This window comes from Conger conger, chromosome 6 (genome assembly GCF_963514075.1).
Source record: "Conger conger chromosome 6, fConCon1.1, whole genome shotgun sequence".
NCBI lineage: Eukaryota > Metazoa > Chordata > Actinopteri > Anguilliformes > Congridae > Conger > Conger conger.
Genome location: NC_083765.1, coordinates 506,370 through 520,000, shown reverse-complemented (window position 1 = coordinate 520,000; position 13,631 = coordinate 506,370). Strand labels below are relative to the sequence as shown.

The 13,631-nt window shown below is 46.8% G+C and overlaps 1 protein-coding gene across 1 annotated transcript in view; it reads left to right on the top strand.

Moving 5' to 3' along the window:
- LOC133130669 (ankyrin-2-like) overlaps positions 1-13,631 on the top strand; it is a 106,684-nt gene that overhangs the window by 57 nt on the left and 92,996 nt on the right. Inside the window, exons 1-2 of the mRNA XM_061245412.1 lie at positions 1-780; positions 5,824-6,211. The exon at positions 1-780 is cut by the window's left edge and continues 57 nt beyond it. Of these exons, the coding sequence (XP_061101396.1) occupies positions 6,146-6,211 (66 nt within the window). The 5' untranslated portion in view covers positions 1-780; positions 5,824-6,145. The remainder of the gene's footprint in view (positions 781-5,823; positions 6,212-13,631) is intronic.

The window sequence follows — 13,631 nt, the reverse complement described above, 5'->3', positions numbered from 1 at the left end:
CATTACACCGCTAAACCATTACACCGCTACACCATTACACCATCACACCATTACGCCATTACACCATTACACCGCTACACCATTACGCCATTACTCCGTTACGCCATTACTCCGTTACACCGCTACACCATTATGCCATTACACCGCTACACCATTACGCCATTACTCCGCTACACCATTACGCCATTACTCCGTTACACCGCTACACCATTATGCCATTACACCGCTACACCATTACGCCATTACACCGCTAAACCATTACACCGCTACACCATTACACCGCTACACCATTACACCGCTAAACCATTACACCATTACACTGCTATACCATCACACCATTACGCCATTACACCGCTACACCATTATGCCAGCAGCAGCAGTCTGCTCCATTGGCTGGATGGATTTGTGCTGTTTGAGCTGCTGCTCACTATGTTTTTCACATATTGCACAATTTTCCATAAACTGTAGGTGTGTGAAAATTGCAGGAGGGCAGCTGTTTCTGAAATGCTGGGACCACAATTTCTGGCACCAAGAATCGTGCTGCAGTCAAAGTTGCTTCAATCATGTGTCTTGGCCATTCATATTTTCTCAAACCTTAGTTGAGTCTGCATGCGTTATATGGAGTGGCAGTCATACCATTCACTGTAGGAGCCTGTCGCCTGTGTGTCTTATACAGGGATCATCAAATCACACAACTGCTGCTTTTCAATCCTTTTACCTGGAAGTCAAGAGTGGACACAGTGGGCACAATCTGGCCGTTCAGTGGCACTGATAGTTCAGGTAATTTACCTGGGAGAAAATAATTTTTATTGATCATTGCTGAGACATAAGAACAGAACAATTAGGGGAATTACCGTCTTTCTTACTAGCTAGATTCATGCAAGAAGAGGGTTGCTTTGTTGTCACAGGTAATAATCTAAGGGTGAATATTAAATAAAACATTTGTGTAGTTTTTACATGACGGCATTTGGGCTGCTCATTCAGGAGTTAATATTCTTGGCTTAGCCAGTGCAATGACATGAATATACCAATCAGTATTAGCAGGAAAACCAGTGTGCACAGAAGTAAATTACATGGACCCGGGTCAATATTTACCTGTGACTAGCGTGGTGTGAATGAGTCAAACACTGGCTGAACCAGTGTTCAGTATCCTGTGTCAACCCCGGTTTTGTGTGAAAAGGCTGTCGATTACTGGAAGTGGTTTTCTTGGTTTAGGGCCAGTTTAGCATGTTAAACTGAAATGACATGCACCCCAGTTACTGCAGGGGTTTGGTTGCTGAGCACTTTAAAAATAAGCCTGAGAATCGATCCCAAAAGGTACAATGGATTATATTTTCAATCCATACAATATATTAAGTGAACAAACTAAAAACCTAAATAAAACAAAAAACAAAACATCAACTAATATAGTGGTTTTAGATGCACATTTTCATAACCTTGGCAGTTGAGCAGTCAGTCTGAGTAGGATGGCTATTATTGTGGGAGCCACCAGAGGGCGCATGTGGTCTATATTCAGCAGTTACTGTCGCCCTGCTGGGCCCCACCCACACTGCACTGGCTCATTTACTGCAGATCATGCAGAAGGGTCATCAGGAACTGACTTTCGACCTGAGAAATCCCAAATTCCAGTTTTAAAGGTACATAATGAACAGAATTGCATCACATTCATGGGAGCTGAAACTTTCCTGGCTCAATGTTTTAGCTCACATGGATCATTCCTGCTTAGAATCCATGAATCCAAACCTGTTGTGTGCATATCTACAGTGTGAAACAGTAGTGAACGGACTGTTTTTTCATGACTTCATTTTTTAAAACCCTTTATTTAAAGGCATACCAACACATACGCTCTATTCTCAACCCCGCCTCTCCCTTGACCGTGACCGCAGTGAGCTGAAACTGCGTGTGGTCTGATGATTAGTAGAACATCTGCTTCAGTAGTCCACACAGGTCGTTTAACTCGCTATTTTACTTACTTGTGTGCATGTAGTTGGCTAACTTTAGCTAAACGTTATCTAGTGGTACGCTAGCTGCTGCTGGTGGTAGCACCGGTGGATTTGAGCCTGCTCTCTCGCCTGCCTGCACAATTCCGTAATAAACGCACATACTCACAAACGCATCCATTCATTGTTGCTTTTATTTTTATCAGACATCTCAAGTCTTCTGAAAGTTTTGGATTTAGGCATGAGCTCCCTGCCCAGGAGAGAAAATATGCTGACTGACTATATAAACTTAATTTAATTTGCTTGCTAATATTGCGGCAGATATCTGATGTTATAGGTTAGGCACCCTCTTGCAAACCTGGCTCTCCTCTGAAGTAGCCAATTGTCTCCTTTTGTCCCGCCCCCCCCTTTCTTCTATTGGAACCTCATACCAGCGTATGAGTTGAGTGTATTGGACACGTGCTTTTCAGATACAACACAGAAATCAAAAAGGCCACGCCCAGAAGAGGAGACAGGGGTTTTTTGAATGACAAATACAAGTAGCAAGGTATTGGGCAGAAGTGAACACAGACACAAGTTGTCAGTGTATCATAGTGACTGAACATGTTTGTCTTACAATATGAAGGTGAAAATCCGGCATAGTATGCCTTTAACCAGCGGAGATGCCTTGCGAATGTTTCTCTATTGCAAGGATGCCGCAGAGCTACAGGAGCAGTGCATGGGCCACGGGGGCGGATGTAGTGCTGTGGGCAGTGGGCAGAGAGCCGGGACCAGGCCGCTGGCTGTAATGGAGGCTAATGGCCCCGTGCTGGCTGGGCCTGATGGGACGGGACATCATCTGAGCACCCTCCACATTGCCCAGACTGCTGCTCTTGCTGATTGGACAGTTGATAAATGGGAATAAGGCTCTGTAGCTAAGTGGCTTCTGACTGCATGCATATCACATCAAAGAGAGGTTACATTTATACATTCAGCAAATGCTTTTATCCACAGAGATTTGGAAGTGCATATATTAAGGCAAGATGACTAGAATTGCTAGAATTCAGTGAGACTGCAGGCAATTTTTGAAGCAAGCACATGAACAAGCATGCGTCATGGTGAAGAACAGGTTTTTTCTTGTTCGCAAAGTTTGTGGGCTTTCCTGACGCCGAAATCCATTGAGGAATCTAAATTCCTATCCATTAAATGTTCCCTCTTGGAGCTAGAAGCTAGGAAGCTCCCAAAGATTTCTTGAGCAAGAAAATGAGTGCATCCTTTGCAGAAGTATTTTTTGACTGACATTAATGTTTGACCTATGGATCCACCTCTCCCGATCTGCCACTCTGAAGGAGCAAGGGCACTCCATTTGCCTAATTGACATTTCCTTGCCTCCCTGGTGGGTGGGGCTAGGAGCAGGGAGAGGAGCAAGGGAAGGAATAAGGAGGTGAAAAATAAGCAATTGGAAAGAGCCCTCTATCTCATGCCGGAATGTTCTCTTCCTGAAAGGGAATTCCAGCCCAGATTCTGAAGTGGAATCTGATGGAGAAAAGCGCTTTGGACAGGCTCCAGATAGTGCTTACACACGTCTCTCCAGCGTGGGCTTGTTTTCCACACAGTTTTTCCTGAACCGTCAGTCTGACAGACGGCATATTTAAGTACCTGCGCTTTTTAAAAAATCTAATAAAAGATCTGGTATTAGAGGTCTGCATCGGCCAAGAAAAATCTGAAATAATGCACTCTCTCCAGTGTCTAACCCCATAGAGCTTGATCACTGAAATAACACTCTCTCCAGTATCTAACCCCAAACCCCATAGAGCTTGATCACTGAAATAACTCTCCAGTATGTAACCCCATAGAGCTTGATCACTGAAATAACCCTCTCTCGGCAGCATCTAACGGCTGAGGGAAACACAAAGCTGCTCATGTGGAATGGGCGACAGAAACAAAGCTCAGTGTTTGTGCTCAAATAACAAATTAACAAAACCATATTTAAGCTTTCATATTTATTTTTTAAACACAACTTTTTGTACGCTGGCACCTGACCCAAATGTTAGAGCTCATAGCCTGCTGTGTGTAGCAGTCCCTCTCAGATCAGATATTCCCTAGGCATAGGGGTGCCTGCTAGATCTTTAAGAAACCGAGTGAGGCAGAATCTCTGGTCCACATCAGCACTCAGCCCTCAGGCTCCTCAGCACATCATCCCATTAGCAGCCTGCAGCCACACTGCTGATGCTGCCCCCCGTGAGTGCACCTAATGCAGGGCCATTAAACCTGAGGAATCCAGGCTGAACCGTGTACTCAGCTGCACCCAGAACCCACTCAGCTGCACCCAGAACCCACTCCGCTGCACCCAGAACCCACTCCGCTGCACCCAGAACCCACTCCGCTGCACCCAGAACCCACTCCGCTGCACCCAGAACCCACTCCGCTGCACCCAGAACCCACTCAGCTGCACCCAGAACCCACTCAGCTGCACCCAGAACCCACTCAGCTGCACCCAGAACCCACTCCGCTGCACCCAGAACCCACTCCGCTGCACCCAGAACCCACTCAGCTGCACCCAGAACCCACTCAGCTGTACCCAGAACCCACTCCGCTGCACCCAGAACCCACTCAGCTGCACCCAGAACCCATACAGTGTCTCTGAAATCAGCTTCATCTCAATAACAGCTTGCATGCTGAATGAGGACAGACAGATGAACAAGACCAGGCGTGATATGGTGCGAGATTCAGTAGGTACACTTTAGTGGTAGCATTTCTGCGCTGAATGGCCTGTTATCATCAATATGTTATCTTGTGTTATGTTATGAACATACAGTCCCCTGTATTCGAACAGCAAGGTCAAGTCCTTTGTTTTTGCTATACACTGAAGACAATTGAGTTTGAGGTCATGAGATGACAATCTGAATTTCACCTTTTATTTTGTGGTATTTCTATCAAGATTTGTTAAAGGTACAATATAAAAGATACGGTGTTAGATTCTATTTAGCTTTTAGGCGCATTAGGCAGTAGGTACACTTAGGGGTAAGAAAAAGTGAGCATTGCTGGGCTGAATGGTCTGTTCCTGCCATTACCTTTTTATGTTATGTTATGTAACTCATGATCCTAACAGCAAGATGAATTCAGGAGACTACAAAAACATTATGTTTGCAAACATACAGAGAAAACTGTCCAAACTAGGAGGAACTTCATCATGCAGGAAGACGTGTGTGTTTGTGTGTGTGTGTGTGTGTGTGTGTGTGAGTGTGTCTGTGTATGTGTGTGTGTGTGTGTGTGTATGTGTGTGTGAGTTTATGTGTGTGTGTGTGTGTGAGGGTGTGTGTGAGGTTTCCCTGCGTAAGCTGGTTAGGGTGAGGTTTCCCTGGGTAAGCTGGTTAGGGTGAGGTTTCCCTGGGCAAGCTGGTTAGGGTGAGGTTTCCCTGGGCAAGCTGGTTAGGGTTAGGTTTCCCTGGGTAAGCTGGTTAGAGTTAGGTTTCCTTGGGTAAGCTGGTTAGGGTGAGGTTTCCCTGTGTAAGCTGGTTAGGGTTAGGTTTCCCTGGGCAAGCTGGTTAGGGTTGGGTTTCCCTGGGTCTGGGTACAGATGCACAAATGGTGTTGCATGTACTGAAGCAGCATCACTTTAATTCTGTCCTTCCTCCTGGGCTCATCTGGGTGACTCCTGGTACATAAGTGGCCATTTTAACACTGGCACTGTAGAGCTGTGCTCCTTCCCCTGTTATTGCTCACATCTGGACACAATCTGGTACTGAAGCAGGCAAAATAACCTTGTATGCATAAAACGTAAATGTAAAGTAGACATGAATCTACAGCACATTTATTTTAGTTTTATACTGAACAAAACATTTGCCATGTTAACGTACATTTCTCGTGAAGACATATGTTAATTAGGCTGTGATTCAATTAGGAAGAGGAGGGGCTGGGTAACCCGCGCATCTCTCCGTTCCGCCGTGCCCGTGTGGTGTCGGCTCCGCTTCTCCGGTGCAGTGCTGCAGAGGGGCGCGCTCACACACTTCTGGTAAAGGTCGTCCCACCTTCCTGTCTCCTGGACATTTCATACTGGACGTTTGAGTCGCAGTATGCGCTGGGACTGTGTGCCGGGATTCTGAAACGGGGACCAGAGACCCGCGTTCGGCCTGGTCTGCCGTAAGCCGCCTGCTCCGCACCCAGAGCTAATGTTTAAGAAACCAGAAGAAAGTGGCGTTTGAACGGCACTGTCAGACTTGAACATGGCTACACCAACCTTCACAACGCCGGAAGAAACGTCTCCAACAGACCAGCACCGCATTCGCCAGGTAGGTAAAACGAACGCAATGTACAAAGGAACCGTGAAAAACAGATTATTTCTTAATTTTCAGGACACGTGGTGATTTAGCTTACTGCAAGCCCAGCCTGACGGATGGAGCAGCGGTAGTTATCTGGCTCGCGAGCAGCATCTCTGTTATGGTGCATACAGAGGGAGGATAGTAAAAGGCGTTGCCCTGGTTACCAAATCTTCAAGGTGCTCTGCTCAAGTGCTCTACCCTGATGAAAAACAGCGTTGCCCCGTATTTTACAGACGTTAATTGTTGTATTTTTATGCGGGTGAAAACAACGCATTTCTGGCACGTCTGACAGTATGAAGCGGGGGCTAGCTGTAACCGCCGTGCGTGTTTACAAACATGGAGCTGAAGCCAGGGTCACTGTGAGCTCTGTCACATCGGAGAGTCACGATCTCGAGCGTATTCTAAAAGACATCAATCCCATTAACCCATTTGAAAAGCTGGTGTTATGTAGTTACTAACGCGGCGGCCAATAGTCTATGTCCTACAGCCCTATGTGCTGTTTTTACACTGGTCTCTGCAGGGCAGACTGCGCTGGTTCCATGGGCAGCCCCAGTGGCGTGGTGCCGCCCCGATGTGTCGCGTTTCGGAGGGGGGGAGGGGAGGGGTAGTAGTCTAGCCCGGGGGTTGTTGTGGGGCGGTTGTCGGGGGTGCGGAAGATGTGTATCCGCTTTCCATCTTTTTTGTTGTGCACGGTTTGTTACGCCCGCTGGTAGCCTAAATATACAAGCATCATATTTCACTGTCTCGATGGTGTTACCTCGACGACCTACAATATTATAACATGCTATTTATTTCTTCAGACGACCTTTGTGTGAACTTTGGATGGGCCATTATCGATATTGCTCACAGCGAGCTAAGGTCGGACGAGGTTTAACTGCTCCAAAATCCTTGAAACGATTGGCTTAAAAGGTTTTATTGGCGCTGAGCTTGGCTCTCATGTAACCGAGATTATTTCTGCGGAGGCCCAGTCTTATCTGCATTGGAAGTTTACTGGATTGAAAAAATAAAAATAGGATTTAGTCACAATAATTAATTTTGTCGTGTGTTGAGTCGAGTTGCGCTTTTTTCCGAGTTGCGCTTTAATTACGTTGAGTTCACGCTGACGGTAGACTACACAGCACTGCATCTCTGCTGGCCTTCCAAAACATGGCGCTGCAGACGCAGCTAACGCCTGTGCCCACACTGGTAACGTGCTGTGATTTGGAGCCAAGTTTTGCTACAGAATGTATGTGTGTGGAAGATTGCCATTAGCTTTACCAGAGGGCATTGCAGAGACTCTCCTGTACCCATGTTTAAGATTCAAGTGTGCTGGTTTGGGGGATTTATTTTAGTGCAGGTATGTTATTGCAGCCAGAATGTGTTGAAGTTGTATACATTTAAAAATAGTGGAATAGAAGTGTAGGATTGTTAATACTGCTGTGGCCATATTCAGCACATCCGCCATGATGCCATATACAGTTGGCACAATTTAGATACATTATTTATAGATTAGGAACATAGGGAGGCAAATATGAAATTTGTGTAGTTGAATAATTGCTCAGCTTCACACAGATACAGAATGTGGTGGAGGTAGATGAGAGCAGAATTAAATGAGTTTCTATACCTGTCTACTCATAATCATCTCAAACACCAGTTGACTCCTCACTAGTCTACAGTGCAGTGTGTGTGTGTGTGTGTGTGTGTGTGTGCGTGCGTGCGTGCGTGTGCACACGTTTGTTTGTTTGTTTGTTTGTGGGTTTTGGTGATTGGAAGGTCAAAGTGGCTTGTCTCTTCTTGTACAATTAGCGGGCTAGTCATGTGACTTACAGGAAGCTGCTAATGGTGACTTTGGCTTGATCACATTATTCTCTACAGCAGAAATCTATTCTGTTGCATTATGGGCCATAATGCAGGGCTCTTTGTTATCGATGTGTTTCTAGACTCTGCACTTTGCTTAATCATACAAACAAGCACACCCCTGACCGGACCTGTCTGTGACTGCTCTGATCTGGAAAGATCTGGAAACCCTGTTTAAACCCTCCATATTGTGTGTGTTCTACGGCAGTGTGTGTGGACAGGTGTGTGTTCTACAGCAGTGTGTGTGGACAGGTGTGTGTTCTACGGCAGTGTGTGTGGACAGGTGTGTGTTCTACAGCAGTGTGTGTGGACAGGTGTGTGTTCTACCTGCAGGTAAGCTCGGTGGAAAGCTCCTTCAGCTCCTCCTGTCAGCCACGCAGTTTTATTGGTTCACAGAAGGTTCCCTGGAACATGTAATGTTCTATCTATCTATCTATCTATCTATCTATCTATCTATCTATCTATCTATCTATCTATCTACAGTCTATCTGAGTTGACATTCGGGTGTAGGCTCATACTATATGTGCTAAATATGTGAGGTAAACCAAGGAGCTTAGAGCACCTTGAGTAGCCAATCAAACCCCTAACTTGAAAACATCATCATTTTCATCTTTGTCAGATTTTGTGATCAAGGAGAATACCTATATAACCTGGATTTACAGTCTAAAACTATTCAATTCACTTAGAGTCATGATGCATTTGTAGGGTTTGCAGTGTTGCTGGGCGATTTGAATGGGATGGTTATTTATGGGTTATTTATGTGTTTCAGCAGATCGAGCTGGCTCATGAGACTGACCTATGCTAATTTCTATGGATATTCATTCATACAGCAAAACATAGGCCTGGCTTAGTCTCGGCTCAGTGGTATAGGCCTGGCTTAGTCTCGGCTCAGTGGTAGAGGCCTGGCTTAGTCTCGCCTCAGTGGTAGAGGCCTGGCTTAGTCTCGGCTCAGTGGTATAGGCCTGACTTAGTCTCGGCTCAGTGGTAGAGGCCTGGCTTAGTCTCGCCTCAGTGGTAGAGGCCTGGTTTAGTCTCGGCTCAGTGGTATAGGCCTGGCTTAGTCTTGGCTCAGTTTACATACAGTCCTTGATCACTCCCTACTCACCAGCTAGACCACTCCGGTCTGCCAGCTCTGGTCGCCTTATGGTTCCCTCTGTACGTGCACCTGGCGGTCGAGCTGCACGTTCACGCCTGTTTTCCGTTCTGGTTCCTCAGTGGTGGAATGACTTGCCTACCACTGTCAGGACAGCAGAATCCCTCCTCCTATTTCGACGCAGACTCAAAACCCACCTTTTCAAACTCTACCTTAGTCCTCCCTCCTGATTTCCCCCGCCCCTCCTTTCTGATATCCCTATCCTTGTCTAACCCCCCCCAAAAAAAATAAAAAAATGTTGCACTTATGATGATGGCTATGTTTAGAACAGCATTCCATGTGTGTTTTCCTAGTTCTGGATGTGATGCTTTGACTTATGGTAGAACCTATGCACTTGTTAGTCGCTTTGGATTAAAAGCGTCTGCCAAATGACAAAAATGTAAATGTAAATGTAAGTGGTAGAGGCCTGGTTTAATCTCGGTTCAGTTGTATAGGCCTGGCTTAGTCTCGGCTCAGTGGTATAGGCCTGGCTTAGTCTCGGCTCAGTGGTAGAGGCCTGGCTTAGTCTCGGCTCAGTGGTATAGGTCTGGTTTAGTCTCGCCTCAGTGGTAGAGGCCTGGTTTAATCTCGGCTCAGTGGTATAGGCCTGGTTTAGTCTCGGCTCAGTGGTATAGGCCTGGCTTAGTCTCGCCTCAGTGGTATAGGCCTGGCTTAGTCTCGCCTCAGTGGTAGAGGTCTGGTTTAGTCTCGCCTCAGTGGTAGAGGCCTGGCTTAGTCTCGGCTCAGTGGTAGAGGCCTGGCTTAGTCTCGGCTCAGTGGTATAGGCCTGGCTTAGTCTCGGCTCAGTGGTAGAGGCCTGGCTTAGTCTCGGCTCAGTGGTATAGGCCTGGCTTAGTCTCGGCTCAGTGGTAGAGGCCTGGCTTAGTCTCGGCTCAGTGGTATAGGTCTGGTTTAGTCTCGCCTCAGTGGTAGAGGCCTGGTTTAATCTCGGCTCAGTGGTATAGGCCTGGCTTAGTCTCGGCTCAGTGGTATAGGCCTGGCTTAGTCTCGCCTCAGTGGTAGAGGCCTGGCTTAGTCTCGCCTCAGTGGTAGAGGCCTGGCTTAGTCTTGGCTCAGTGGTATAGGCCTGGCTTAGTCTCGCCTCAGTGGTAGAGGCCTGGCTTAGTCTCGCCTCAGTGGTAGAGGCCTGGCTTAGTCTCGCCTCAGTGGTAGAGGCCTGGCTTAGTCTCGCCTCAGTGGTAGAGGCCTGGCTTAGTCTCGCCTCAGTGGTAGAGGTCTGGTTTAGTCTCGCCTCAGTGGTAGAGGCCTGGTTTAATCTCGGCTCAGTGGTATAGGCTTGGCTTAGTCTCGGCTCAGTGGTATAGGCCTGGCTTAGTCTCGCCTCAGTGGTAGAGGCCTGGTTTAATCTCGGCTCAGTGGTATAGGCCTGGCTTAGTCTCGGCTCAGTGGTATAGGCCTGGCTTAGTCTCGGCTCAGTGGTAGAGGCCTGGCTTAGTCTCGGCTCAGTGGTATAGGCCTGGCTTAGTCTCGCCTCAGTGGTAGAGGCCTGGTTTAATCTCGGCTCAGTGGTATAGGCCTGGCTTAGTCTCGGCTCAGTGGTATAGGCCTGGCTTAGTCTCGGCTCAGTGGTAGAGGCCTGGCTTAGTCTCGGCTCAGTGGTATAGGCCTGGCTTAGTCTCGCCTCAGTGGTAGAGGCCTGGCTTAGTCTCGCCTCAGTGGTAGAGGTCTGGTTTAGTCTCGCCTCAGTGGTAGAGGCCTGGCTTAGTCTCGGCTCAGTGGTAGAGGCCTGGCTTAGTCTCGCGTCAGTGGTATAGGCCTGGCTTAGTCTCGGCTCAGTGGTAGAGGCCTGGCTTAGTCTCGGCTCAGTGGTAGAGGCCTGGCTTAGTCTCGGCGCAGTGGTAGAGGCCTGGCTTAGTCTCGGCTCAGTGGTAGAGGCCTGGCTTAGTCTCACATTCATGGGCATGTATATCTCTGTGAACCGTCTCTGTAAAACCGAACTGAATAAATTACAATTTATTTTAGTTTGTTTTTGTTATTTGTTATTGTTATTTTCACATATTAGTAAGAATGCATATTGGACAGAAGGTAATGGTGCCTTTGCAGTGACATTTTATAGAAGAGATCTTTTAGAAAATCCTTATCCATTAAAGGAGTTTAGTTGCCTTCAGATTCTAATGTTTAGTTAATTGTCAGTTTCAACTGCAAGGGACTTCTATTGCGTGCGTGTGCATGTGCCTGCATTATGAAGAACTCTACAGTTAATTTGTCTCCCTCTGCTGGAAGACAGTGGACGTGCAGCTCTGTAAAGGGCATTTAAATGCTCCTGGTGGAGAAGATCGCCATTCCTGGATTAGACAACCTACACAAGAGTTTCACTTTAACAACGTGCATGAGAAGAATGCACACTTCCTGTTTACCAGCTTCTATAAATAATGCAAGCATGATGTCTTATTGACCCATTACTGCTTCACATAGCTGAGCTGATCGAGCCATCAGTCCATTATCAGCATTAGCTGCCCTCTCTTAAAAACACTCCTCTGCACTGCTGATGTGCATAAACTGCATTCTCCTGCACTCCCTGAAGGTTCCTGCTCAAACAATCAATCAGTCCATCCCTGTCTTTATATAGTGCTATTTAGGGACAGATTGTGGCACAGCACTTCACCGTTGGTCTGGTGACAACAGTAGCTTTATTCTGTTCAACAACTGAATTTTCAACAAAATTCTTGTTTGATATCGATGCCAGATCATAGATGTATGTGCGTGAGAGTGTGTGCGAGTGTGTGTGTATGTGCAAGTGTGAGTGTGTGTGAGTATGTGTGTGAGTATGTGTGAGGTGAGTTTGGTATAGATGTGCATCATAGGTGTGTGTGTGCGTGTGTGAGAGTGTGTGAGAGTGTGTGAGAGTGTGAGTGAGTGTGAGTGAGTGTGAGTGAGTGAGAGTGAGAGTGAGAGTGAGAGTGAGAGTGAGTGAGTGAGTGAGTGAGTGTGGGAGTGTGTGGGAGTGTGTGAGAGTGTGAGAGTGTGTGAGAGTGTGTGAGGTATAGATGTGCATCATAGGTAAGACAGTTGTCTTTTCAGAAGCTATAATTCCCAGAGAAAATCTGAAAGGAGAAAGGATGTAAGGTGGGTTAGGGCAGTCAGGTGAATCTGTGCAGAAGATGGTGAATGGTAAACGGACTGCATTTATATAGTGCTTTACGATTGATGACCCTCATTCACCCTATCACACACACACACACTCACACACTAACGGCAAGGCACCAACCAGCTCACCACAAAAATTGGGGATTAGGTGCGCCCAGTGCAGGGGATCGAATTCCGACTGCCGAGATTCCGAGATTTGTTAAACTCCCATTTAGGAGCAACAACTTCAAACTCAATACTTCAAACTCTTAATGCAATATATGGAAACAAACCTGCACTAAGAGGGCAACAAAGAGCATAAGTATCTTGTGCATGACACCTATGTGAAAGAAACCTAAATACACAATCTGCCATGGAGATCTGCCACCACAGACTCCCAGACCATCGGAGGTGCGCAAGACTCTAAAGGAATGTCTTCTCAGACAGTGGTGTCTTGAGCCTTAGTGCTGTACAAGGGTGCAATAAACTCAAAACCCCAACAATTGGCTAAGACAGAAGGAAGCTGCTAATGGGGTCTCAAAGTCTTCCAACCGTTGTGTGTCTGACATTTGTGCATAAAACAAAATGTGCAGGTGAAAGTATAACAGACTGTCCTCACTGCCCTAAGGTAATGAGGTCGCTGCATGTTCAGCTCTCACACCCTCTCACCAGAACAGGTAAATGAGAACCGTGAGTCATGAACCTCACATAATGCACAAGTGCAAAATAAAACAATGTGAAATTGAGAATTCATCAAACAAGCACCGATTCAATGAGAAACGGGACTTAAATATAAAGACAAGCAGCTCTGTGTTTCAGTGAGCTGGTTACTCTGTGATTCAGTTAGCTGGTTACTGTGTGATTCAATGAGCTGGTTATTCTGCTTGATTCAATGAGCTGGTTAGTGTGTCTGGGAACTTCAGAAAGCCTGGAAATGAGGTGATGCTCCCAGATGTAGAGAACAAAGTGCCCTGGTCTTCCTTTTCCATCCTCTCCTCTCCCGAGAGCTCCACCAGGCTCCATGCCCAGCACACCTGCCCATTCCCCAGGCTCACAGCACAGCCTCATGCACTACATTCATTCTGTTGCTCAGTCCGTTTCTCGTCTCTCTGTTTCTCACTTCCTCATTTCACTCAATTGTTCTTCTGAAGCTCCTGCATAAGAGAGGGTCAGCCTGATGTATGCTGCTGAGTCAGTGCTGTTGTGTATGCTGCTGAGTCAGTGCTGTAGAGTATGCTGCTGAGTCAGTGCTGTTGTGTATGCTGCTGAGTCAGTGCTGTTGTGTATGGTGCTGAATCAGTGCTGTTGTGTATGCTGCTGAATCAGTGCTGTTGT